General features: G+C 36.8%; 1 protein-coding gene across 2 annotated transcripts; it reads right to left on the bottom strand.

The window, feature by feature from the left end:
* LOC114362171 (serine proteinase stubble) lies at window positions 1-27,597 on the bottom strand. 2 transcript variants are annotated; one of them, XM_028317460.1, is made up of 8 exons: window positions 26,952-27,597; window positions 16,101-16,280; window positions 6,905-7,240; window positions 5,401-5,578; window positions 4,509-4,701; window positions 2,041-2,145; window positions 1,429-1,536; window positions 1-705 (listed from the first exon to the last, which is right to left on the bottom strand). In XM_028317460.1, exons 1-8 carry the CDS (start codon window positions 27,271-27,273, stop codon window positions 523-525), a joined length of 1,605 nt encoding a protein of 534 aa, XP_028173261.1. In that variant the 5' UTR covers window positions 27,274-27,597; the 3' UTR covers window positions 1-522. The 2 variants fall into 2 exon arrangements, with proteins under 2 accessions (XP_028173261.1, XP_028173262.1); XM_028317461.1 differs by lacking the exon at window positions 6,905-7,240 and having other exon boundaries at window positions 355-705; window positions 26,952-27,593.

Genomic DNA, 27,597 nt, shown 5'->3' with positions numbered 1-27,597 from the left:
TTGTTAACCTTAATTAGATTATGTCCACTTTCCTATTCTCTAATAATAATGGACGACATGAATATAATGAATGTAGTCTTTTGGATGCTTAATTGAAACATCTTTAACATACAGACGAATATTTTTGTAAAACGTTGATATTTGTCACAAAATTCACTGCTACAACTCGTAGTGAGATCTTTAAATTATTGAATTTTAGAAGATCCAAAATTTTATGACCTTTAGTCTGTTGTATTTTCATGATTACGTTTATAACACAAGTTATTGTCTACTTGTCACTTCAAAATCACATTTTAGTTTATAATCATCAACTTTTTAAAATAATTATCACTTTTCATCTTCAGTTCCATCTTCATCAAACGTCAGAGTTCTTTCAAATTACGTCGATTGTGTCTTATCCATTTGTGCATCTCTTTCTTCTCCATTTCTTTTGTCTTTATTATCTACTTCTTCATTCTTTTTGTCTTTATCTATTTCTTCTTCTTCCTCATCATCTATTTCTTTTTCTTCTCCAGTTCTGTTTCACTGTGGATTAACAAGTTTGTCTATCCACGGCACAAACTTCTGTATATTCGTGTAAACTCCAGGTAAGTGTTCGCGGCCGCAGCCGATGCCCCATGATACGAGCCCAATGAGGGTGCTTCGCCCCTCGAGCTTCATCGTGAGAGGGCCGCCGGAGTCGCCTTGGCAGGAGTCTCGGCCTCCCTGGAAGAAAAAAAAATAATGAGACCAATGGTACCTTAATTAATGCGGATTTTTTTTTATAATAATTTATCTCAGTAATGGCAGTTATATTCCATGTTCAGTCTTATGCCTTCTACAGCATATTTCTGGTAAGGGCTTGTTCCCACGTAGACACCCCGTTTTGTAGGAACTGTTTTTTGCAGAATACCGTTTATACGTATTTTAATATCAAATTTGTTTGAATTTGTAATTTGAATTTAAAACACGCATAATGTGTGTCCACTCGACAGTCCAGTTTTGCAGGAGTCTGCATTATTGAATCTTGGATTACCGTGGGAACAAGCCCTATAACTGCGCAGCCTTCATTATAAAGTTTTATTGGTAAGCTGTTGATACTAGCTACCTAGAAGTTGCAGCGATGAGAACTACAGCACTAATAGTATAGTTCTGTTTTCTGTGGGCTTATAGGATCTCACTTAATAAATGATTTAAAGAAAATATGAATTTCAGAAAATGACTTCTATCCCATTTGGCTTTTGAACCCTGAACCCATAATTTTTCGAGAGAGAACAATACTTTAACTAAATAGGCTTTATTATCAGAAAGTTAAGTTTATTTAAAGTTCCTGTTTAGCCCAAATTATTTAACTGGCATTATTAACTGGCAGCGATGCCCAATGGCATTAAGTTCACCTAATGTACCAATTTTATTGCATTATAGAATAAATAAATAAATATTATTTACCTCTTTGTATCCCGCACAGAGGAACACGTCGTGTATCGTCTCCCGCCTGCCGGCCGCGCGGAACCATCGCTGGCACCTCTCGTTGGGGATCACTTCTACGTCCACTTCCTGGAAATTAAATAATAATATTGTTAAAATGTTCTTGATCATTTTCACATGGCGTGGATGGTGCCAAGATCAAAGCTTTTACCTATGAGACCAAAGAATTATATTTTTTAAACATCTACGAGTATATCCTAGGTTTGTACGTAGAAAACACCCAGCCCTAAAACAAGCAAAGCTCATAGTAATTGCTTGATGGCCCGATGACCTCAAGAAATCATCATCATCATCATCATTTCAGTCATAGGACGTTCCCTACTGAATATAGGCCTCCTCCAATGACTTCTACAGCGCACGGTTGGTAGCGGCCTGCATCCAGCGCTTTCCTGCTACCTTTATCAGGACGTCGGTCCACCTTGTGGACGTCTCACGCTGCCTTTTTCGGTACTTCAAGAAATAAAGAACTTAAATTGAATGAAAGATAGCTGAGCAGCTGGATGAAAAAAGTGAGAGGCAGTAAACTGTCATTGGCTAAAATGATGATGATGATGATCTAAATAAGAACTTTACCTGTAAAACAGAAGGCACGGTGCTCTGTCCATGTCGCGTCCTGCCCCAGCCTGCGACTGTCGCCATTTTTCCTGCCAACTTCATCTGCTTCTGAGGTAAGCAAACCTGAAACATTACGTTAAAAATACGAGTAATAAAATTATTCCTGTTCTCCACTTATAGAGGGTTGGTTTTTGTTAAGGCTTTTATGGTGTGAGACTTCACAGGACTTAAGAGTCACCATAGTAGTTTGACGAAGTAAATATTAAAAAAATAATAAAAACAGCCACAGAGGAACGGCCATTTTACCGCTAACTGCCGAAACACAACATCGTTGTTACGGACAGGCTTACATAAGATAGTGGTAGCTAGTCAGACCGACTTAGAATCTACCAAACTGAGAAGAATATTGCCTCAGCTGAGAATTGAATCCGGTACCATCGGGTCTGACAGGTGGTCTTACTACTAGAAGTAAGTACTAAACCACTATTGGCTATTTGTGTTTTGTAATTCTTTTATAATGCGAACAGCTAGGGACTGGAATTATCTGTTTTTCCCGAGTATTATAATCCGGGCCTTTTCAAGGCGAAAGCGAATATACAGGGTGTTTGGCGCATCGTGTGCCAAAATTATTTGGCGGATAGAATGGGTCATTTCCTATATTTTCACCCCCCATAACACGTTCCATGTCAGGCGGCTACTTTTATATTAAGTTTTTTAGTAATTTCACCAAAATACCCAAATCGCATCATTTAATTTCGATTTAAAAAAAAACTACTAAGCGTAGCCTCAAAGTAAATATTTTGTTTTGACGTGCATTGATATAGGGTTGCATCAAATCTAAATTTACTGGCAAATATCATCTAGTTTTTTTTTAATTCAGCTTTGAACTTTTCCGAAAAGTTAAAAATGGACTGAACATTTAAGTTTACATGGCTATAAATTTTTTTTTAAAAGAGATAGCGATCTTCGGATTTTATCAAAACTTCTCTAGTCTATCCCCATTCAAACGGTATACTAATCTTGTTTAAATAATAACAACAACTTCACAAATTCCCTAAATTAGTGCATTGACTCTATTCGGACTGATTTGCGAAATTTGTGTTTATAGCCCCTTTTTGTGTGAATAACACGTTAAATACCTACAGGTAAAAATATTTATCTTATGCAATGTAAAAACTTTTTCCCTATCGTTTTTCAACGTGGATTTCTTGAAATTAAAGACGAAAATAATTATTTTGATCGTTTATTAATTATTACAAATTTTGTTCAAAATGTCCGCCTCGGCAACGTATACACTCACGACATCTTCGACTGTTGTCGTATGCAGCCTCATTTCTCTTTTTATTACTATAAAGGCGTTTTCTATTCGTTGTTGTAGTTCTTCTAATGTTTGAACTTCCGTTACGTACACCAGTTCATTACCTCGTCCCCAGACGTAAAAATCTAACGGAGTTAGGTCTGGGGAACGTGCAGGCCACTGTATAGGGCCAGTCTAAATTAGAAGAAGATGTCGTTACTTAGTGTATACGTTGCCGAGGCGGACATTTTGAACAAAATTTGTAATAATTAATAAACGATCAAAATAATTATTTTCGTCTTTAATTTCAAGAAATCCACATTGAAAAACGATAGAGAAAAGGTTTTTTACATTGCATAAGATAAATATTTTTTACCTGTAGGTATTTAACGTGTTATTCACACAAAAAGGGGCTATAAACACAAATTTCGCAAATCAGTCCGAATAGAGTCAATGCACTAATTTAGGGAATTTGTGAAGTTGTTGTTATTATTTAAACAAGATTAGTATACCGTTTGAATGGGGATAGACTAGAGAAGTTTTGATAAAATCCGAAGATCGCTATCTCTTTTAAAAAAAAATTTATAGCCATGTAAACTTAAATGTTCAGTCCATTTTTAACTTTTCGGAAAAGTTCAAAGCTGAATTAAAAAAAAACTAGATGATATTTGCCAGTAAATTTAGATTTGATGCAACCCTATATCAATGCACGTCAAAAAAAAATAATTACTTTGAGGCTACGCTTAGTAGTTTTTTTTTAAATCGAAATTAAATGATGCGATTTGGGTATTTTGGTGAAATTACTAAAAAACTTAATATAAAAGTAGCCGCCTGACATGGAACGTGTTATGGGGGCTGAAAATATAGGAAATGACCCATTCTATCCGCCAAATCATTTTGGCACACGATGCGCCAAACACCCTGTATACTTACAGGGCAGGTATGTACCTACCATCCTAGACCTCACCTAACTTTCGAAGCAATTGCAGTCAAATTCAAATTCAAATTCAAATTCAAATTCAAATTCAAATTCAAAATATTTATTGCTTACTAAGTGACAATTTGTAATGCTGTAAATTACATAATATACAGGAGCTTAAAAACTTAGTTACCTGAGTGGTATCGCAATATGCTGCTGCCTAACCTGCTTTATGCTGCATGAAAATAAATAAAAAACTAAGGATCTTACTGGCAGTATATGCTGCTTAAACACCACCCCCCTATCCAGCTGCACCAGCGCCACATCGTTCCTGAAGTCCGCCGGCTCGTACGCAGGGTGCACCTCCTTCCTCTGGACAGCGAACTCCTCGTGCGAGTACCTTTCACCAGCATCTCTCACGTCCCACTCGCCTAGCCGCACGCGAAGCTGGGAGTTTGGAGTGCTGAGGATTGAAAAATTATATATTTATAAAGGTGTATTATAAGCTTTGTTATAGGGTAGAAGATTCATCATCATCAGGTCATTTAGTTTTCATTGCTGGAGGACGAATCTCACTAATTTACTTTAAGCAAATGGAGGATTTGTTCAACACTCTCCATGCTGGCCAAACGGGTTAGGCCCAGAACAGACGGTGAAACGCAACTGCAGCTGCTAGTTACTTTTGAGTTGCATCTAAGTTTCTGCCATAGCGTTCGTTGAGAGACCACCCATGACGCGACCAGTTTGAAACTTTCAGTTTCAGTTTCATTCATCAGAATCATCAGAAAGTTGCAGTTTCGTTGCAGTTGCATTTCACTGTCTGTTCTGGGCCTTAGGGAAACCGCATAAAAAGAGGAGGAGGATATATATTCTACTTTGCGGATTCAGAGGAATTATGGTTAAATTATTCTCAGTAGTGGTTCGCATTTTATTGTTAACACATTTTTTATGATTTCCAAGTGATTTTCACTATACATAACACTTTGATGAATTTTGACTGAATGGTAAAATTTTAAAATCAGGCTAAAACACTTTTGACTGACCAACGCTCTTGGTCTTGAATATTGACCAAGAGCATCAGTCAAAACTACTTTCTGATTTTTGCAGTCAAAAGTGGTTTTGACCGATTATGACTTTTGACTGTAACATCAACATTACTTACGTAGCAACGCAATGCGCAGCTGTGATGACCCAGCGATCAGATATCAGGGCCCCACCACAAGCCAGCTTCTTGCTAAGGAACCCTGACTTGATCAGTGCCGCCTGCCAGGGGTGGGACCCAAAGCCCGTCGAATGGCCCCCTACGATACGGTTCGACCTGGTGAAATGTTCCCCGCAACCTGAAAAGTGAAAAATCTTTTTAGATAGATGCTTTTTTTTCATCGAAATATTTGTCCACTTAATATGATTTAAAAAGAGTTTACTAAGATATTTAAAAAAGAAAAAAGAAATAAACACCTAAATGTAAGATATACAGAAGTTAACAGATCCGAATATTAAAAGAATTTTACAAGTTCTATTTGAGAGACTCAGAAGGCTAGCCTAAATAGCAAGGCTAATTCTTAGCCTAATCCCTAACGCCTTGTATATATGTCTCTATCTCTTGTGTTATAATGTCGCTAAGAGAGAAAGGGATGATTAAATCCAAAACTTTGGATTTTTGTCAGACGACTTATGTCCCCAGCCATACATTTAAAACATACAATGTGAACGAATAAAGCGGTGCGTGCTTACAAATACTTAACACGTGTTATTGACCACATAAAACAATAACTACGATAAAGTAACTAACTATGACAAGATGCTTTTCTACTTTCTACATTCCTGGAGTAACGCCAAAACTTGCACTTAAAATTGACGTTTATAAATTATCAGCTAAACATTGAGCTACATTGAGTACAGCGAAGTGACGTCTAAAGTCGTTTCCTATCCCATTGTGTAACCCTAAAAGCATTTCAATGTATTCAATTTAATGCTATTTTACTAACAGTTTCCTCTTTGTGAAGACACGACACGATTGATCCCCAGAGACTAAAACTCCATAAGTGCGTGTACCTATCACATTATCATTTACTCCCAATAGGACTTACACCTATAACCGTGCCTGGTGGCCCAATACACCACAAAATGTGACTTACAAAATCTGCCTGCTCAGTCTCAATCAATTTATTGACAAGTTTTGGTGTTTCTACACTCCAGCTACCAATAAAGTAGAGTAGAATACTCGTGCGTCAATACTGTCTAAAAGATCATTGACCAAGCGACAAAAAACAAAGCTGCCGAAGCGAATGCGTCGATCTGTGTGTAAGCGTGTGCGGCAGAAATGGTGCGTGATGATTATGAAATTGCTGTGCTGTTCAAGCAAGAAAGTGACAGTGCTATCTTAGGTGACGGGGAAACTCGCTGAATAAGACGCATGACACTTATGTAACATTATAACGCGTTCATAAATCTATTATTATCATCACAAAATTAATAAAAAAGAGTAACAACAACAGAAAAGTTACTTAAAAGTACTTTTAGGAAACACCATGTTGGGCGCCAAAAAATTAACTTGGCGCCCAACGTGGTGCAGACAAAAATTGCTCATCTTATTAATATCAATTGCATGCAGTCAGCTAGAGTTTCACCATACCCTAAGAGAGCCCAATAAAACAACATCTCACCAGGAAAACTTGGCCTCTGCGGCTTATGACCGTTCGTGTGCACTGGCACATAATCATCATCACCATCATTGTAATGTGTGTTCTGCGTCGTTGTCTCGTGGTACGAGGGTTTCACGTGAAAATAGTGGTTCTGGTATTCCCAGTCCGGCTTTGGTGGGTCCGGTTCTGGCTGGTTCAGATCCGGTTTCGGCCGGTTCAGATCCGGTTTCGGCCGGTTGTGCGCCGGATTCGGCAGGTTAGTGTCGGTGTAAATGATGATCGGGTCTTCGAATTGGTTTGTGTTTTGGTAGTCGTAGTTTTCGTGAGGGAATGTGCCAATGAGCTCAATGAGATCACCTGTTTTCAATATTTAGGTTTTATGGACAGTATTATGCAGTAGTTTAGTCTAATAGTAAAACTAGTAATTTAAAATCTTTCGTTTTCTTAGCTAACTTATTCGTAAAGTATTCTTACTATGTGACAAAATAACTAAAGTATTTTAATCAGGAAAATTTGTAGTGTAGAATAGATGTCTAAATGGTGTCTGATATTATTTTCACCAGTGCCTGATAAAGTTTCAGATAGCTATCTGTAATGTAAAGCTTACAAATAACAGGGGATAAATCTGCTAAATATTTGAAGACTAACTTCTAAGACTTGTGAAACCTAGGATAAAAATATTATTTACGAGACTTATAGAATCAAGAATTGCAGTTTAATTTTAGGTAAGTTCCTGACAATTTATCAGAGACTTTATCAGGCGGTAAAAATAGTTCCTGAGTGTTGTCTATGATATGTTATGTGTCTTATTTGGGAACCAAACTCAAAACTGAGCATTCCGAAATTGTACCATAAACATAGTCTGTAATACTATTTTTAATAGCACATAAAAGTGTTGCTTTCTTAAGATTTATAATTTACATACATAAAGTAGGTACTTGTAATAGGTTCTGAAGCGATACGTCCGCGTTTTTTTGTAATCTTGTATAATAATTACGCGATTTTCACGTTATGTATCTATAGCACGTCAAGTTTAACATTTTTGGTGCAAAATCGTTCTTATTATGACTACATAAGAGCTAAATACTTTTAACTTGAAGTGCATTCGTTTGAACAAACAATGTACCGGAAGTAAGGAAACAAAGTGTTGAGCGTAATAATTACGTTATTAAAGCATGGTTATTAGATAATTAATTAACATTTATCACTGTTACGTAATGTTAAACTTGGTTTTTAAAGCAATGTCATGTAAGTTCAATGATTTTCTTTATGTAATAATTTCATAATAGCTAAAAATAGTAAGTCTGAGTTGCACCACCTAACTTTGACCGTAACTATAACGATAACCGCTGTTTTTTTGTATGGAGTTTGACAGATTTTTGACGTTTGTCAAAATTTAAGTAAGATGGTGCAACCCAGCCGAAGTAGGTGAAGAAGCACTGTAAACTTTGCTACTTTTGTCGTTGTACAGTACTTGATATCATCAGAGAAAATAATCATTATTAATATTATAGTATTGTCACTATACTCTTCTGTCACTTGCCATTAAAGTTCGATAACACTCAAGTATCCCAGATATGACATTGACAGTAGGGCGCTACTATCGAAATCAACACTGGGATATTAGTTTCGATTTTTGCCACTTGACGTTTTAGAATCATTTGACTATACAGTCAACACTACCAGCCCGCCTGCCCCTCGCAGAACTGCGCCACCATCGGCGGGTGTGCGACGCCTAGCGACATAACTACCCTACCATCCTACCGAATGATTTCTACTAAAATCCATACTTTTAAGAAGCTGTCAAAATGCATATGACCATAATATTATGGTATAGCAATTCTAAGTTATTTAATGGTAAATGGTGTCCAAATCATCCAGTTCAAAGAAATAATTAAACAGATTTCGCAATACGAATATTACGTCTAAGTCAATTAAAATCCAGTCTAAAGATAAAATTGAATAACAGTCCAAGAAATTAAGTGAGTTACTCAGCAAATCATCTACATTGTTTTAACTCAGTGCGTTGCAGATTTGTAATCTGTCAAATTATACCATCTTAAAATTGTTTGCCACAAAGTTGCGACGACAGGTAATATTATTACCAAGTCAAATTCATTTTTTATTGTGGCGAAAGAAACCCATGAGCTACCTTTGCGGCCCTTTTTACCCGACTGCGCCAGAAGGAGGAGGCATCAAATACATATCACCAACAAAATAATATTTAGTCATTGACTAATTACCTCCGACTGCATTTGTGAACACTGAGGCTTGTTTTTATCTTTTTAGTTAATTTTTACGCAGTTGGGTATTTTGTTTTTGTTTATTGTTATGAAATACAATTTATTATGTAAGTGTGAGCACGTCAGCAAAAGTCACTTTATCTGCCTTCATGACAACCGTAAAAAATAGTTTAATTCAGTATGACATTAATTTATTTATAAACTAGCGGCCGCCCGCGACTTCGTACGCGTGGATCCCGTTTTACCCCCTTTTCCCGAATTTTCTTTGCTATAAACCTCACGGAGCCCGAGACCTTTCCAACGAATGCAAAACCGTGGAAATCGGTTCGTGCGTTCTGGAGTTATAGCGTCAGGGAGGAAAACCCGACTTATTTTTATATAGTAGATTTTAATGTTCATCAAATTTTAAGCTGTTGATATTCTTCTGCCCCTACTTTTGGACATGAAGCAACAAAACGTTTATGTCTAAAGTTTTTCCTGATTATCTAAAAACGCAAGTCGCAACTCTGTGGCGTCCCGCCTTGGCCACGCTCCAACGGGCGTGATATAACGTTCACTTTCACTCGCTAGGATTTTCACCTGCATCTCGATTTGGTGATAAAAGATCGCACTTTATACCGGTATGGTACAACTACCGAAGATGTATACCGGGATAAGGTTTTATTGCTCAGAAAGCTGATGCAAAGGTGAGTCGTAATTTTGGACTTTTGGTCGACAGTCATTATATAAATCCCGGGAAAAATCACGTAGGTACTGTTTGTTGTTATACATGTATCGCAAAAAATAACACTTTCAATAGTTTTGTCATTATTTTATCTAAGTAATACACATTTTTGTAGCATATCCTAAAGTTGATCCTACTATTTTTATAATAACACTAATAGCTGTGCTCGCGGCTTCGTAACTACGTGACAAATCCTTATCACTTCCTTAGTTTACATCCTATTCTCAAATCAACTGACTATTCACACAAAATTTCATAAAAAATCGGTCTTTCAGAAGACTTTTGTTACAAACACAGTGACGCGAGAAGATGAACTGTAAAATTAAGTATTACAATATTTGAACTCATCTACTTTCATTCTACAAACAGTAACTTATTATTCGTCAGAGCAAAACCTAAAAACCGATCGTACCTACGAAACTATTTATTTGAATTTACCACATCAAGCAAGCTATATTTGGAACGTAGCGACCTGAAAAAGGCCATACTCATTTAAATTGAATCAAATGTGAACCAAACAAACCGTAAAGAAAATTAGCGAGTCCAACGTGAAAGTGAGAGATAATAACACATTACAAAACTGTGGTAAGACCGCGGAAGTGGCGCCCTACCATTATGCGTCTTGGAACGAACGGCGCGTGAACTTGGTTGAGGTACAAAGTAGAAAAGGTAGCGGGTTATGGTATGTTATGGTAAATAAGGCATTTGAATATATTTTTTCATCTTCATCATTTCAGCCATAGGACGTCTACTGCCGAACATAGGCCTACCCCAATGGTTTACATTGACCGACTGAGAAGGTGGACCGGCGACCTCATAAAAGTAGCAGGAAGGCGCTGGATGAAGGCCGCTATCAACCGGTCATTAACTATATTCATTCAAGAATTATGAAATAAATTAATGACAATTTAAGAAAAAGTTTTATCAACATTTTTTTTAATTGTTGTAAATACTAGAGTCGAAAAGTTTAGCTGTCCTTTTGCATTTACTCGAATTAAAAAAAAAACAACCTGATAAAATCGATTAGCAATGGTGAGAACTAAAGTCTTAAATGAATTGCTTTTCATAATTAAATAGATTTACTAACACAAACAATACGATTGTTTTGTTGTCTATTTAATCGTTCCCGCTCCCGCTTCCGCTCATGGCTTGTGCCCTCCAGAGAGAGTGGTAAGCACATTACGCCCGAGTTTCGTAATACGCGACGCTTAGCGAATACCGATTCTCTGCTAACCTTCTAGTGGACAGGATCCTAATGACCTGATTTCCCTTTGGCTGAATGGTTGTGGATCTATAAGATTTAGTTTTAACTCAGTTTGGTTGGTTGTGGAGTTAGAGCGGTTTTTTTATGCATATACAGGGTGAAATTTTGTAATGCCACCAGTTATATTTCTTTTCCTAAATTAAGGAATGTTTCCTTTGAGTAAAATTTTCTATCTACAGTATTAAGAGTACTTTCCCTCCAGGTGGCATTACAAAATTCCACTCTGTATATCAAGGCAGGCATTTGACCGTAATCGCGCTTGGTGTTAAGTGAGATGCAATCTAGGATGGCATATCTGCCCTGAAAGTGCCTATTCAGTCTAGCATTGAAAAGGCCCGGGTTATAGTGTTCGGGAAAGACAGAATACGTCAAAATATGGATCTAGATTAAGACTAAAACTACTTGAAGTCAGATGATGGAAAATGGATCCAGAGCGTAAACTAAAATACAAATAAGACCGTGTTATCACAGTTTTGGGTCGGATTTATATTCAAATTCTTTTTGTAAGTATGAAGGCCTTTTTAAGGGCACTTATACATGCCTCAAATATAGCTTGCCCTACCACCACTTCGGGACAACATATTATTATAATTATAATTATAATTTTTGAAAAGATAATTTATCAAGTCTTCTTAAATGGGTTATTCTGAAAAGATAGTAACCTACATAAATTAATGATTTTCAGTATTTACGACTAAAACGGTTAATCTATACGATGAATATGGTAATTTCGTAGCATTAACAATTGCTTTGATTTGGAAAACAGTAACTTGTTATTTTTATACAACACTTCTAGGAAAAAATAGTTTTTCGTGTATGTATGTAATTACATCGATAGTGGAAATATCAATTACTGTAAGGGACAAAACACGACTTTTCAGGAGAGCCAAAAAACGATTTTTTTTTTCTTTATACCTCAATATCTTTTTATGTGATGTTACGATTTAAATAGTTTCTATGGCAAAGTTTCTTAGAATTTTCTGTTCTTTCATAATATAAACGCCAAATTTTCGAAAAATGGGTAGTTTAAAAGATAGCATGTCCCTTACATTAAAAAAACGAGCTTGACTGTACCTTACAATGTTGAAATTTCACAGTATGGAATGTCATGTATGTTGTAAGGTACATTTAAGAATAAACACGACAGTAATATTATTGTAACTTGACAATTTTAACATTGAAACCTGATGTAAGTAGAGGTTGCATTCGAGTATTCATTAACAAAACGAAGAGAAGAGATAGAAACAAGACAACTTAGTGTTCACAAATGCAGTTGGAGGCATCAAATACACATCACCAACAAAACATTTAGTCACTGATGATGCCTACGTCTTCATTTGTGAACAAGTTGTCTTGTTTCTATCTTTTTCTGTTCATTTTTACGCAGTTAGGTTTTTTTTTCAATCATCGTTCGTTCGTTTTAGCCGAATGACGTCCACTGCTGGACAAAGGTCTTCCCCCAAGGATTTCCACAACAACCGGTCCTGCGCCGCCCGCATCCAGGCACCTCCTACAACCTTCACCAGATCGTCGGTCGACCTAGTGGGGGTCTGCAGCACATTACGTCTTCCAGCTCGTGGTCGCCACTCAAGAATTTTTCTGCCCCAGCGGCCATCAGCTTTGCAAGCTACGAGCTCCATCCACTGCCACTTGATTTTAGCGATTCTGCGGACTATGTCAGTCACTTTGGTTCTCCTGCGGATCACGTCATTTCTGGTTCAATCACTACGAGCATAGCACGCTCCATCGCCTTTGACCTTGAGTCTTCTTATGAGGCCCACAGTAAGCGACCACGTCTCAGATCCATAAGTTATCAAAGACTTTTGTCTTGAGACAGTGCGATATTTCAGACGTGAGAATATCACGAAGCTTCCTGAACGTTGCCAGCCGAGTTGGATTCGACGATTGACCTCTTCCTCGAAGTTAGACCTACCTAAGGCTGGTTTTAGTGTCACGCAGACCGTCAGTGCGGATCGCTCCGCACAGCCAATCTGTATGAACTGATAGGGAGCGAGCGATTCCTGCGGACCGCATTACTCTAAAACGCTTCCTCGAAGTTTACAGATCGGCTGTGTGAAGCGGATCCGCACTGGACGGTCCGCGTGACACTATAACCAGCCTAACTGGACTGTTTGTACTAGGTACATATAAGTGTCAACAACTGCCGAGTGTAGAGTATCCAACCTTTAGAGGAGTGGGTGCAACACGGACATTTGACATGATTTTGTCTTGTCCATGTTTCATTTTAAGACCCCCTTGTTGAGAGGCTCGACTCAGGCCATTGTGCATTGTGCCTAGATCTTCCACGGTCTCAGCCATGGCTATGATATCGTTTGCGAATCGAAGGTGGGTTATTTACTCACCGTTGATATTTATGCCGAATCCGTTCCAGTCCAGAAACAGTTTCGGAGTTTTCAGTTCCCCCTGTCTGCTGCTGCAACTGGTTTCGAGTCTTGATCCTGGAGACGGAACGACATTGTGGCGTTTTCGTACAAGCCTTTCAACATTTCGATGTATCGATATAGGTAGTCAATTTGACACCGTTGGAGAAACTGTAGTAGGTACTGCCCAGGTCTCGATCGAAGCTTTCTCATAGTCCACAAACGCCAGGCAAAGTGACTGACTATACTCCTCGGTCTTCTGTATAATCTGCCGTGGCGTATGTATGTGGTGTACTAAAGCGATTGAGAGATTGAGAGGCTGGAAGTCATCGAGCTTACGAGCGAGACGATTCGTAATGACTCTCGAAAACAGCTTGTAGACATGGCTCGGAAGTGAGATGGGTCTATAATTCTTCAACAAGGTTTTGTCGCCTTTTTTGAAGAAGAGTGTCACCACACTTCTGTGCCATACCGTAGGCGTTTTTCCTTCGAGGATGACGGAATTGAACAGCTTCTGAAGAGCCTTCAGCCCCTCGGTCAAAAACCCAACTGCGTAAAAATGAACAGAAAAAAGATAGAAACAAGACAACTTAGTGTTCATTAGTGTAGTAGGAGTGGGAGGCATTAAATGCATATCACCACCAAAAAAAGTAATTGATATCCTATATGCATATTAACGTAAGGGCCTAATTATAATAAATCAAAAAGTTTTAAATGAAGTAAGGTTCAATGAGTTCAAAAGTTAAAACCAACAGTTTAGGGTAAGGGCTGAATTGTATTATTAAAAGGAATTTACGTCCTTTAAATCATTTGTTTCCCCAAAAGTCGTATTCAGACGACTAAAAATGTTTAAGGTAAGGGACATTTTTTTAAAGATATCAACATTTCAAGTATACCAATCGATAGAGCCGAAAATTCTGAATGCGTTGGTATATATAACTCATTTTGGCCAAAATGTCCCTTACATTAATTGATACTTCCACTATCGACATATTCAAATATGTAACATATTATGTTATAATTCACGTCACAAACCATTATAGCACGTGGTATTTTGACCACTTTCTCGTTCGATTGTTGCATGAACAAAATTAATTAATTAGTCACCAGTTAATTGCAATCATGACATCATTGTTAGTTACATAATTAGACTGTTAATTAATACTTTTCATTAGAAAGGACTCTTAATTTGAACCTGTAGTTTAACGATGTGCATCTAATTTGTTCCCTTTTAAGCTTACATAATGAAAATAATTGAAATTAATCATCATCATCATCATTTCAGCCACAGGATGTCCACTGCTGAACATAGGCCTCCCCCAATGATTTCCATATTGGCCGGTATTAAAATGAATAATTTAGTTAATTTAAAGTATAATATTTAATGTAACAGCAGTGTTAATAATAAATGCTGTGTATATAAATGCTTTGTCCAATAAAATAACGGTTTAATTCATAAATATAAATTAATAACGCGTATCATGTTTATATCTACTAAAGTTGTGTGTTTGACAATATTGTAAAATTATTGTGTGAATATTCAATAATTTAGTCTTTAAATTATATCGTGTATTTTTAATTGTCTGTTTTTGTCGAGTATTTACGAGTATATTTACAAATGACACATGCTTCTTATGTTTATTATTAATTTGAGTCCGACTACACACGTTGGCCCCAAGTTCACTCCAACGTTTGGATCTAGAAAACAGTTTGTGTAGCCAATATTGGTACCAATGTTATTTTTTAGACCCACACATTGGAGAGATGTTGGAACCAATGTTGGGGCCAACGTGTAGAGCAGGTGTAACAACACTGCAAATCCCGCACTTAAATTATCTACGTAAGTTTTAGACGCCCTGTATTTGAATTGCCAGCCATCTGTAAAATTGCAGTTTTCCTCCATCGTTAGAATGCATTTGGACTGCAAAAGTTATGTAATTGACTGCAGTTTCTATTCTGACAAATTAAGGCCCGCTTTTGAATAGCACTTCAATATTTTTGTTAGATCTTTTGCCTTAAAAAATGTCTACGAACATTTTTAAAAATATGTTCTTGAAAAAAATACACTTGGATTTGGTTTTGATAAGTTCAATGTATCTGTTGCTAAGAGCATTCGTACGATAAGCGAAAGGTCATGCGTTCAATTCCCGAAAGAGGCAAAAGATTTTTTCAAGTTCCCAAAAATTCAATATTGAATTGGCTAGCTGGCATTCCTAATGCAATTCGCCATGGATTCAATTCCAAACTAGAGCAAAAACTCAAGTTCTAAAATCAAATATTACTAGCTATCATTCTGAATGCAGGTCGCCTATTAATACCTACAAAATACAGGTCGCCCAAAGAGAGTAATAACTCAAGTTCTAAAAAATTAAATATTGCAGGCCGAATGCAGGTCGCCTATACCTACAGGTCTACAAAATATAGGTCGTCCAAATACAGGTCGTCCAAATTACAGGGCATCAAAATACAGGTCGTCCAAATACAGGTCGTCCAAATACAGGTTGTCCAAATACAGGTCGTCCAAACACAGGTCGTCCAAATTACAGGGCAACAAAATACAGGTCGTCCAAATTACAGGGCATCAAAATACAGGTCGTCCACTTACTTGCATTATGCACCACCGGCGCAACCTCGCTCGGCCTCTCTGTCGTGTCTCTGTCCACACAGCAGGCCCAGATCATCCCTCCCGAACAGAGGTCCATAGGCTTCCCTCCTCCGAGCACGCAGGATATGCTGAGACCGCAAGGGTAGCGGGCGCCACGGTACCGACAGGTCTGGGGTATCACTGGAAAGAAGAGACGGGGTATGAGAATGGTTGTAAGAGATATCGAGGAAAGAATTTGGATAATACCTTTTAAACAATCATATTGTGGCACCTTTTTCGGGTGATGGTTGTTTTGGCAATACTGTGATGTTATGTAACTATGAATTACATTGTAATGAAAAGAGAAAAAGCAGTTAATGTTTGTGACTCGTATGCGGTTGAGGTTATTTTAAAAAAGAACAAATATCGGGTGTACCGTTCATTGAATGAGTAAACATCAAGTTAAGCAGCTCGAACTGTGTGAAACTACTGAAACTTTATACGACTAAATCTTAAAACTATCGGATTTTTCTTACAAAATAGAGACCTCTTAAGATCTCTAGTACACAATACTTGTACACTGAAATATTTACACATAATCTGAAATATTGTTCTACTTTCATAATAAATTATGTTAAATCTCTATCTCTAATCAATTCTAATGTAGGTCACAATCTGAGAGTCAAACAATATTTTTTAGTAGTTTTTTGGTCCAAACGACATAAATTTTATAGGTAAACCAATCTCTAGCATTATGACATACATTTGAAAACTGATACTGATGTGTATAGTGGACATGGAGACAGTACTAAATATAAACTGACGTATAAATTATGATAAACAACCAATTATATAAAGCAAATACCTACTACTACCTAAATACTTCAGAAACAGGGGTCTTTCTTTAGTATTTAGTACCTATTGTTTTAACAGTAGGTAGGTACGAAATAAATAAAGCCGAGTGTTAGTATGTCTACATAATTATGCGTGCGGTTCGAGCACACATATACAGGGTGTTGCGTAAATGGGGATATGAGCCGACACTAGCCCATGTTAACATGGGCATATAAATGGTATGGTGAAGTCAGAATATTGATATCACCATTTTTTTCATACAAAATAAATTTTATAAATTCCGATTTGGATGAATATTAAAATAATTAAAATAGAGATAGCAATTTTCTGACTTCACCATACCATTTTATGTCCATGTTAACACGGGCTAGTGTCGGCTCATATATTTACCTAACACCCTGTATACTCCACTTGCTTGCATGTAAACGACTAAATAGATTACGAGTATAAAGGGTTACAAAGTTAGAGATCAATAACTCAGGATAGCTTGGTTAGTGGTAAAGTCCACAAAATGTCAGACTATATTTTATTGCTACCTACAAACTTATGTGATAATAACAACATAAAGTGCCACGGTACTTAGGTGCCCTCGTCTTAGGGCTAGTTCCCGGGATATTCGTGTGAACATTAATATTAAAACACGTTATAATAACGGGATCCTTTATAAAATCAGTTTCAGCAAAAAACGGGATATCTCCGTGGTAACAAGCCCTTAAGAGTCTTTGCCACAAGCACGAGTAATCAGTTAGTTGTAATTACCCAAGATTTACTACGAAACTTCATTTAACGCGTCAATGGCACGCACTTGACCAACATTTGTAGAAACATTAGCAAAAACCAAACAAATGTTCTTGTTTATCACTAGTCTTTACATCGTTTTAATCAATCATCAGGTTAATAATGAAAGAGGATAATTGAAAACTATTAGAGATTTTTAAATGAACGAGTAGCTTTAACTGTGCCTGCAACTGCGTGCGCGTGATTTGTGTGAATATACTTAGTTTGAATAATATTTCCCGTATAAGCAACATTTTTCTTTACTGCTCCGCCGTCCGCCCCTATTGGCCGTAGGGTGATGTTATATAGCCTAAAGTCTTCTTCGATAAATGGGCTATTTATTTATTTATTTATTGACAAAGATCTACCAACAACACATCTTTACCCAAAAATATTTTTTCAAATCGAACCAGTAGTTCCTGAGATTAACGCGTTCAACGAACAAATTCTTCCGCTTTATAATATGTACTAGTATAGATGAAACAGTAGTGTAGGTACTTAGTGTACTTCATTAAATATTTAGAATTGTATTTAAAAGGTTTGCTTTGCCCATAATGTGAAAAAGTACACTAACGTCATCTAAGTAATCACAAACTAAACATACTATGTATCTATCGAGTACATAAATTAAAACTTTTTAAAATAAATACAAGCGTAAAAACAATATTAGTTTAGTATAGCTTATTTAAAAACCAACAAGTAACTAATTGTTCATTAATGTAACTTCCTATTCGTGTAACAAGTGTACCTATTTGTAAACAATGATCATTATAAGTAATTAATACAATATTAGTTTAAACTATTAAAAGTTTTAAAGTAATTTAGCTGCAACACGCGATGACGCAACGCTTAACGTATTTGAAAGAAAGAAAGAAAGAAAGAAAGAAAGAAAAAATATTTATTTGGTACTAAAACTATATTACTATTATAAATGGTTTGGTACTAAAACTACATTACTATTATATTACTATTAGAGCAAAAAATATATTAATAGTGCTATTAATATTATAAGCAATTTAGTTTAAACAAAAACTACTGAATCTATGCGTTTCATTACTTAAAGCCACTACATAACGATAGTGGAAGTATCAATTAATGTAAGGGACATTTTGGCCAAAATGAGTTATATATACCAACGCATTCAGAATTTTCGGCTCTATCGATTGGTATACTTGAAATGTTGATATCTTTAAAAAAATGTCCCTTACCTTAAACATTTTTAGTCGTCTGAATACGACTTTTGGGGAAACAAATGATTTAAAGGACGTAAATTCCTTTTAATAATACAATTCAGCCCTTACCCTAAACTGTTGGTTTTAACTTTTGAACTCATTGAACCTTACTTCATTTAAAACTTTTTGATTTATTATAATTAGGCCCTTACGTTAATATGCATATAGGATATCAATTACTTTTTTTGGTGGTGATATGCATTTAATGCCTCCCACTCCTACTACACTTATGAACACTAAGTTGTCTTGTTTCTATCTTTTTTCTGTTCATTTTTACGCAGTTGGGTTTTTGACCGAGGGGCTGAAGGCTCTTCAGAAGCTGTTCAATTCCGTCATCCTCGAAGGAAAAACGCCTACGGTATGGCACAGAAGTGTAGTGACACTCTTCTTCAAAAAAGGCGACAAAACCTTGTTGAAGAATTATAGACCCATCTCACTTCCGAGCCATGTCTACAAGCTGTTTTCGAGAGTCATTACGAATCGTCTCGCTCGTAAGCTCGATGACTTCCAGCCTCTCAATCTCTCAATCGCTTTAGTACACCACATACATACGCCANAGTCAGTGAGTGACAAAATTAAGTAACTTTGACCCGTTATAATTCTTAAACTACTGGTTCAAATTGAATGAAATTTTAAATATACCGTGTCTTTACAATGCCTGCATAGCTAATGAAAATTCAGCCTTCTAGTTTTATCCACAACGAAGTTACAGGCGGTCGATAATGGCCTGAATTGCTTCGAGAAAAGGATGGTACGGCCGTGCCGCTTTTTTGCTCGACTTGGTGGGGGCACTGCCGTGCCCCCAGATAAATAAGTAGGTAGGTTGCCATAAAGTTACACTTAAAAATGCATAGGCTGACATGGAACTAGTAAATTTTGATTATGTATCTTTTTATAGTAATTCTACCTACAGTCTATTTCATTACCGTTATTAGTTTAAGAAAACACCCGGCCCAAAACCTTTTTTCTTGATCTCAACTAAAAATTAAGTTCCACGCTAAAAATTTTCAATGTAGAGCCCACGTACCTTCTAATATTATACCCGAAAACATATCAAGACAAAAATAAAGTCGACATCTCGACATCCAATTTAATATCACGAAATGTCATCTATCGAATTACCGATAAATAATACTACAGTAACCCGAGAGCGTTGCGATTCGGCATCGCGAAGACGTAGCAACGTTTGATCTCAAACTGTAGGGTGTTCGTAAGACAAGAGTGGGGCTATTAAACGGGCGGTGTAATGATTTTATTTGTTGGTGAATTATTTTTCATGTACCCACTTAAGATTTTTTTCAGTACAATTTTGAAAAATATACTGAAATAACAAATGAACTGTGACAGTAAGTGAGTGCCTGGACCATGGAATGTTCGTTCAGCTGTGTTAGTCGGCTTTATTGGTTTGTGAGATTATCAGTTAATGGAGGTGACATTAATTATACCATACACACTCGTACAAGAAGGTTATAAAACTTTTTTTTTAAACTATCAAGCATCCTTCTATAAATAAACGCAAGCGTTTATTGTTCAAGTATTAACAGAATATTACTTTTTAAATAAAAAAATTTTGAAACAAGGCCTCAAAATGTTTTATGCATTGATTCGAAAAAAATACGGATAAAAAAAAATATCAATTACCAATACCGACAGCACATTTTTATTTTTGCAAAACAGCACCTATTACGATTACATAGAATGCCATATTGTTAAACTTGATATGTCATAATTATCTCTCTCGCCTATTTCGTGGCTTCACTCGTCCCGATATTGTCCGCGCCTAGCAACGCGAACTTCAGCATCTCGCTCCAACTTGTTCAGCGGAAAATTGCGATCATATCAATCCAACTGTAATTATATCTGATGAAACGTGGGAATCAGTGAGATGAGTATGTTGAAGCTATAAAAGTTTGGGAAATATCTTGTTAAAAGATACAATAATGAGGTTATTCAGGTTAAGACCAAAGTAATGAACATAGGACGTCCACTGCTGAACATAGGCCTCCCCCAATGATTTTCAACAAAGGCCGGTTGGTAGCGGCCTGCGTCCAACGCCTTCCTGCTACCTTTATGATGATGTCGTCGGTCCACCTTGTGGGTGGACATCCTACGCTGCGTTTTCCGATACGCGGCTTCCTCTCCAGAACCATGCTTGCAGAGACGATGGTGATGATGATAAAAGTTTAGATTTTTTATGTTTGGTTACGCCGCGGCGCCGTATTGACGACCGTGGAGGTCAGACTCAAAAAAATCTAACCTCCTAACAAAAACGCCGAACGAGAGGTTAATCCACTTTTACAATAGTGTTGTAAATTCAGATTTGAACAATACCCCTATGTGGTAAAGCTGGGGTGACCATCTTTCTTTGGGGATTTTTTTTTTTGTTTAAATATTATTTCAGAGGATTCTTCCGACTAAACCCGTTATTGTGTATCGAAAGTTGTATTTGTTTTTTTTAAGGTGTTCGCACAAACTAACATATTGTGTCAAATATGTGTAACCGAGTTGCTTTTTACATAGGAAACCAAAGCATTGGATAATCTTGTGGTATATTTTCAGCTGTCATTAGGCGATAGGATACTGATCGTTTTAAACCAGCTGATTCACAAACCCAATTGGATTTGACACCATAGTCTTTTCCATTGACATTCCATTCCAAACTGCACTTCATCATCACCTTTTTCCTATCCCATTATCACTGAACTGATGGTAGCCCCAAGGTAGCCCTATATGGGCAGACTCCATGGCGGAATATATGACACAACTCGAGCATGGGAACGAATGGCCTCCGACAGACGTAAACAGGGTTTTTTCCGGTCTATAAAGTTAAAGCAGGCTTTAGTTTGTAGTAACTGAGCCCAGAATGTACGAGCGTATGGAACAGATCGGGTGAAATGATACTGGAGGTCCAATTTCCTGTGAATTACCTAAGTCCTAGATCATTCAAAGAATATTATGAGATAAAATCACTCAAATAGGTCTTACCGATGTAATTTTTTATTTTAGTATCATTTTATTAAGCCGGAAAATTATATTTTTTTAACTATACTTAGTGGTCTGACCATATCTGTCGAAGAATTGGTAACTGCTTGGGTAGATGAATTCTTGAGAAGAGATTTCCACTCGGCAAGCATAGTGAAGGCTGTAAATGACGATAATTAGCCTAGGCGCAGACCACCGATGGTTGGGCCCGATTCTAATTTGTATGAAGAATCGGCCGATACCAAATCGGTGTAATGTGCGCACTTTCATACATCAATCAATATACATAGCTACTGATCAACAGCCCGACCCAACTATCGGCCAACTAAAAACCGGTGGTCTGCGCCTAGGCTAAATACCTAGTACCTATCGGGTAGCTAAAGTAAATTAAACACCTTATTTTTTAAGTAACTACATATAACTACAGTACCAAATAAACGCAATGTATTTTTTCTCTACAATTTAAAACGTTAAAATTGGATTTTTCTCTACTTTTTCAGATATTTTATTTTTCACTCCAATCTTTTCTATTTCGTCTTACCCACACAAGAAAATGCATCAATTTGTTCATATTCCCAAGGAAGTGCTTTTCACACTACATCTCCTTGTCACTCGTCTTTGAACGTTAATAACCGCTCCGTGGTGACAAATGCATTCTCCCTGCACATCCCAGGAGCGCCTTGTTACCAGGTGATAGAGTTGAAATTTGAAAACCCACATTATGATAATAAGAGGGTGGTCAGAATCAGAAGTGAGTAAGCAGTTTTTCTTTTTATGTACCTACATTTAAACTCAATTTATGTTCTGCTGAGTAACGATGTTTTTGAGGTTTTTTAAACAATAAGGTTTTATGTCAATCTTGTTTATTACGAAGACTAGTAAATAATTGAACCAAATTGGTAGTTATATGCGGCTTTAATAATGACTGTTTAAATATTTGTATTAAATTGATTGTTATTATGAGCAAATAAATTCTTGGTTCTAAGGCTGAGTTGAACCATCTTACTTTAACAGTAACTATAACAATAACTGGTGTTTTTGTATAGAGTTTGACAGATTTTTGACTTTTGTTAAAGTTAAAGTAAGATGGTGCAACCAGCCTAAGTAATCCTTTTAACAAAATAGCAATAATTTATTGAAGTCTATTATGGAAATTCTCTATAAGAATTTCCTGAAAACTCTAAAATATTTTCCGGTTACCGAGTTTTATGTCACAGCAAGCGCTGGACCATAGACTATTAGATGCTAAACGGGATTGATGGCTTGTAACCAAGGTACACTCATAAATTTCACTATATGCTGCCCTTAGGGCAACGACCTGCAGTCTTCACACTTCAGTCCATTATGGCGTCTGCTCATGATTCTTAAAAAAGATTTTTTTATACTTGTGATTCAAACTTGATATGGAGCGATCCCTTAGGGTAAGGTGTAAGAAAGTCTTGTTTGAAACTTTAGGCTTTACGTAGAACTGCTTACTTAGCTATGTTGTATTCAAAGAAAGCTCATCGGTCTACAGCAAGTTTGAAGGATTACATAATAACTGCCAATTTTAGGATAGGTTTAGGTTAGGTTAGGTTACAATATTACGACTCAAAAATTACACAAAGTAGCGAGTAAAGTAAACATTCAAGTAACTCATGGTAATAGAAAACTATTTGATGCTCGTTTATTTGTTTTATATGCTATCGACTGTAGCAAACCAATACAATTTTTGTCATAGTTTTAAAATGCATTATCGCACTTTGGTAAGTTTGCTAGTTAAGATACTACGATTTTTTTACTACTTAGGTAGTCTTTTTAGACTTATATCTAGTTATATTAATACTTTACCGTTAAAGAAAGCGGGCATAATTATCCGATAACTCTAAACGAGATGCTCGCTTGTTTTCTTTGAAAGACCGTGCAAAGTTTTCTTTCGTTCCACTCAATATCAGGTTATTGTTATCATAGCTTGAGTGGTCCACAGCAAAGTCGTGTCAGGTAAACAAGTATAAAATACAAAGGCAGAGAGACATCGTGTATTTTTTTTTTTTTTTATTTGTGTTGAGCGGCTATTCTAGTTCAATAAAGTCCTAGTATCACTGCGACCGTTATCGATCTATTGTGATCGCCGCTGTTTTCCTTACAGTTCGCCTCCGAGTCCTGCATCCATTAGGAAGTGCAGTATCTTTTGGGGGGCGATATGTTTTACATCTTGTGGGCTTAGGATGTGTTTGCCCAGGTGTATGCTCCGCTTGCGCATCAGAGGTCCGCAGTCCGTGAGCATGTGTAGTGGCGTTTCATCTGCCTCTTGGCACATCCTGCACGTTCTTGTTTCGGACAGTCCCATAGTGGACAAGTGCTTGTTTAAGCTGCAGTGTCCAGTGAGGGCTCGAACTAAGATGCGCATTTTGGTCCTACTCAGTCCTATGATCTGCTTAGAGCTTTNCTCTCCTGAAAAATCGTGTTTTGTCCCTTACAGTAATTGATATTTCCACTATCGATAAATTCTCTATTTTACTTCCTTAATTATTTGCGACATTCATTTTAAGAAATCACACAAAAAATAAAAAAAAACAATAGTTGTCATATTACATTTTTTGTTATATGTTTTTTACTCCAATGAAGTGTCGTAACCAGCTGTAAACACAAACAAAACAATAAACAGGTACAAACACGCGATATTAGATTACTGATCTACATAGTTTGCGCTAATAGAAACTGGCATTTAATAAAGAAAGAAAATCCATAAAAACCGCTGGAGTAACGCCCTTGTTCACAAACATTACTATGAGGTCTCACAGTGCGCGTGGACGCACAGAGGGCTTTGTGTGAGTTTACATCAAACGTCGTCAATAGCGCGCGCGTTAAAAAATTATATGAATATTTAAAGTTCTTAGTTCTAGAAAGTATCCGCTAGGGGCGCTGTACAATCCGTCATACATTTAAGGTCACTTATTTAGGCAGTTGACATTGAATGCGTTTGACGTAAACTCACACTACGCCCCCAGGGTGACACACGAACCAATCACAGAGCTCTATTCAACGCTGTGCGTTCGATTTGCTGCTTCACTTAAGCAAGCATCGTTTGTGAAAACGGATGTAAGAGTCTCCAAATATGGCACGTAAGTCCGTGAAAGTTCCAAAGTTTGTATAGGGTAATAATTAGTTAGACAATTTTATTCCAAACTTTACAGGATCTTATCGATAATTGAAAAACACGTGTTTCAGGTTTTTAGAATCCAATAATAAGGGGAAAATGAGTGGGCTGACAAAGTCGGAAAATCAACATGGGTGCTTGTATAATTTCTCTGATCGCTAATATTATTATATTAGCGATCAGAGAAATTATCGCGATGAAGACTTTCTGTGACAGAAGGAATTTGTAATTAAGTAGGTTTAGGTACTTGATAAATAGAAGAGGTTTGGTGTCAGCTATTTTTAGATTTATTTGTTACTAGCTTTACGCCCGCCGCTCCGCCCGCGTGGAATTTTGTCTGTCACAGAAAAACTTTATCGCGGCGTCCCTGTTTCAAAAACCGGGATAAAAACTATCCTATGTCCTTTCCTAGGACAAAAACTATATCTATGCCAAATTTCATTAAAATCGGTTCAGTGGTTTAGGCGTGAAAGCGAGACTAGAACAGAACAGACTAGACCAGACTGACAGACAGACAGAGTTACTTTCGCATTTATAATATTAGAATACATAGTATAGAAGGTATAGATAGTATATATAGTATAGATAGTATAGATCAGGGTTTCCCAATTTTTTTTTGCCAAGGAACCCTAATTGATTATACTTTTCCTAGCGGAACCCCCGTACTAATCCGCCCGCACGCCCTGCCCCTCCCTTGTGCGTAAACAAGTCGGTGCGAGCGAACAATGTCGGTCACGAAACGTGGGATAATATTTTTTACGGAACCCTTGCGGCCTTTTCACGGAACCCCAGGGTTCCGCGGACCACCATTCGGGAACCGCTGGTATAGATACTATCTAATAGATTAACTACCCGCCCCGGCTTCGCAATAGAATTCCAAAATTCGGAGCCTATAATACAAACATGCAAAATTAAATACAAATATTTCTTCTTTATAGTGTCTGTTAGAAACATTGCCAGTTTCTATAGACTGCGCTTGCACAGGTGAACGATCGATCGATCATTTTCACTATCGCGCTCACACTTGCTATCAAGATGATCATTGTGTCAAATAAATCACTCTATAATGATCTACTTTGTAAGTTTATGTCTCAATCGGCATATTTTTATACTAAAAATCATTTTCAAGTCAATTTATTTACAAATTAACGTTTCGACAAATTGATATTATATTGTCTGTGACAAGTTAGAATAAGTTTAAAGTTTTAATAACTATTTGTTTTTAATGCGTGTTTAGTTGGTTTAAATAATATATAAATATCTTTGGACATTATGCACTGCATCTAATCGCAAACTAAGCAAAGTTTGTATCATGGGTACGGTCTACTATATAAAAGATAAACATGGTACTTAAATAGTAAATAATAAGTTAGAGTTTTCATAACACGTTTTGTAACATAATTTGAATGACACTTTCAAGCTTTATTAGCTTAAAGCTCCTCGTTAAACTTTCGAAAAGCTTTTACACACAATAATAGTCCTTTCTGAGCTATGTTGTTATTTATGAACACTCTTAATAATTTATAACAAACTTACATGACCTATTTTTATATTTTAGAGACGTAGCGAAGCAATAACGAAATGGAAGTTGTCTTTAAAATAAAATTATCTAGAATCTCACGTCCATAATTGAGAAGATATTTTTTATTAATTAAGGGGGCTACAGTTTAATCTTATTTTTGTCAGGTCTGTAAAGATAAAAATCGTAACTAAGAAAAATATGCTTGTACTTGTGTCTGTCTTGTTGGTTGTCCTAAATAATTAAATAAATATGGGCCTTTTGGCTTTCATATGAATTACGTATATCACAAGTAGGTACCTAAGTACTTTGGAAAAAGCTTGCTTTACCATTTCCTATTTCAAAACTTTAATAAGCTAACTACTTACTTTTCCCCAACAAATCCATGATAGAGTCATCTTCCTGTGACGATGCATAGGCATTATGGTGGTACGATCCCTTCCTCCTCCCAAGAGCATCCAAGAGAAGTATATCCTTTTCTTGCTCATTCGACGGCCTTCTCCTGTCCGAAGCAGCCTCATCCTTCAAGTCCAAGTCGTCTTGCAAAGTCAGAACGTCATTCTCAACGTCAGAACTTAAAACACAATTCGAAAATGCCGCGAAAATCACAAAAACACTTATCAGATTCATCTTTCCACTTGTTCTTCTTCGAATTTTGAAATTTTGAATTCCATCTACGTAGTGTTCCATGTCACTCGTTCACACACATTTTTGAACGCGTTCGATCCGACGTCTTTACGCGCGTAGCGTTACGTCGGAAGTAACTGCAGAGTGTAGTGAGTGCCGCCTCTTTTCACTTTCGGGGAGTTCCGTTGGTGACGAACTTTTGGATTTGGAATCGAGATTACGAAATTTGAAAATTTGAACTGTTGTTTTTATTTTTTCTTCTTATCTTGACTTTTTAACGAATAAAGAGGTTTTGTGCCAGCATTTCGTTACTTTTTTTCTATTTTAGACTGAAATATAGCAAAGGTGTTGTCGGTTAGAGTGCGTGATGCGTATAAATGGCAAATG

The sequence above is a fragment of the Ostrinia furnacalis genome, unplaced genomic scaffold, assembly GCF_004193835.3.
Source record: "Ostrinia furnacalis isolate ACB-3 unplaced genomic scaffold, ASM419383v2 OfSCF6241, whole genome shotgun sequence".
Classification (NCBI taxonomy): domain Eukaryota; kingdom Metazoa; phylum Arthropoda; class Insecta; order Lepidoptera; family Crambidae; genus Ostrinia; species Ostrinia furnacalis.
This window is presented reverse-complemented; position numbering and strand designations above follow the sequence as displayed.

Bases quoted from the DNA above. Each gene is read 5' to 3' on its own strand.
- LOC114362171 (XM_028317460.1), bottom strand. From the start codon at position 27,273: ATGGAACACTACGTAGATGGAATTCAAAATTTCAAAATTCGAAGAAGA. The intron at 7,241-16,100 runs GTAAGTGGACGA...TATTGAAAACAG, and splicing joins GCCGGTGGTGCATAATGCAA to GTGATCTCATTGAGCTCATT. The intron at 4,702-5,400 runs GTAAGTAATGTT...TTCAATCCTCAG, and splicing joins GCTGCGCATTGCGTTGCTAC to CACTCCAAACTCCCAGCTTC.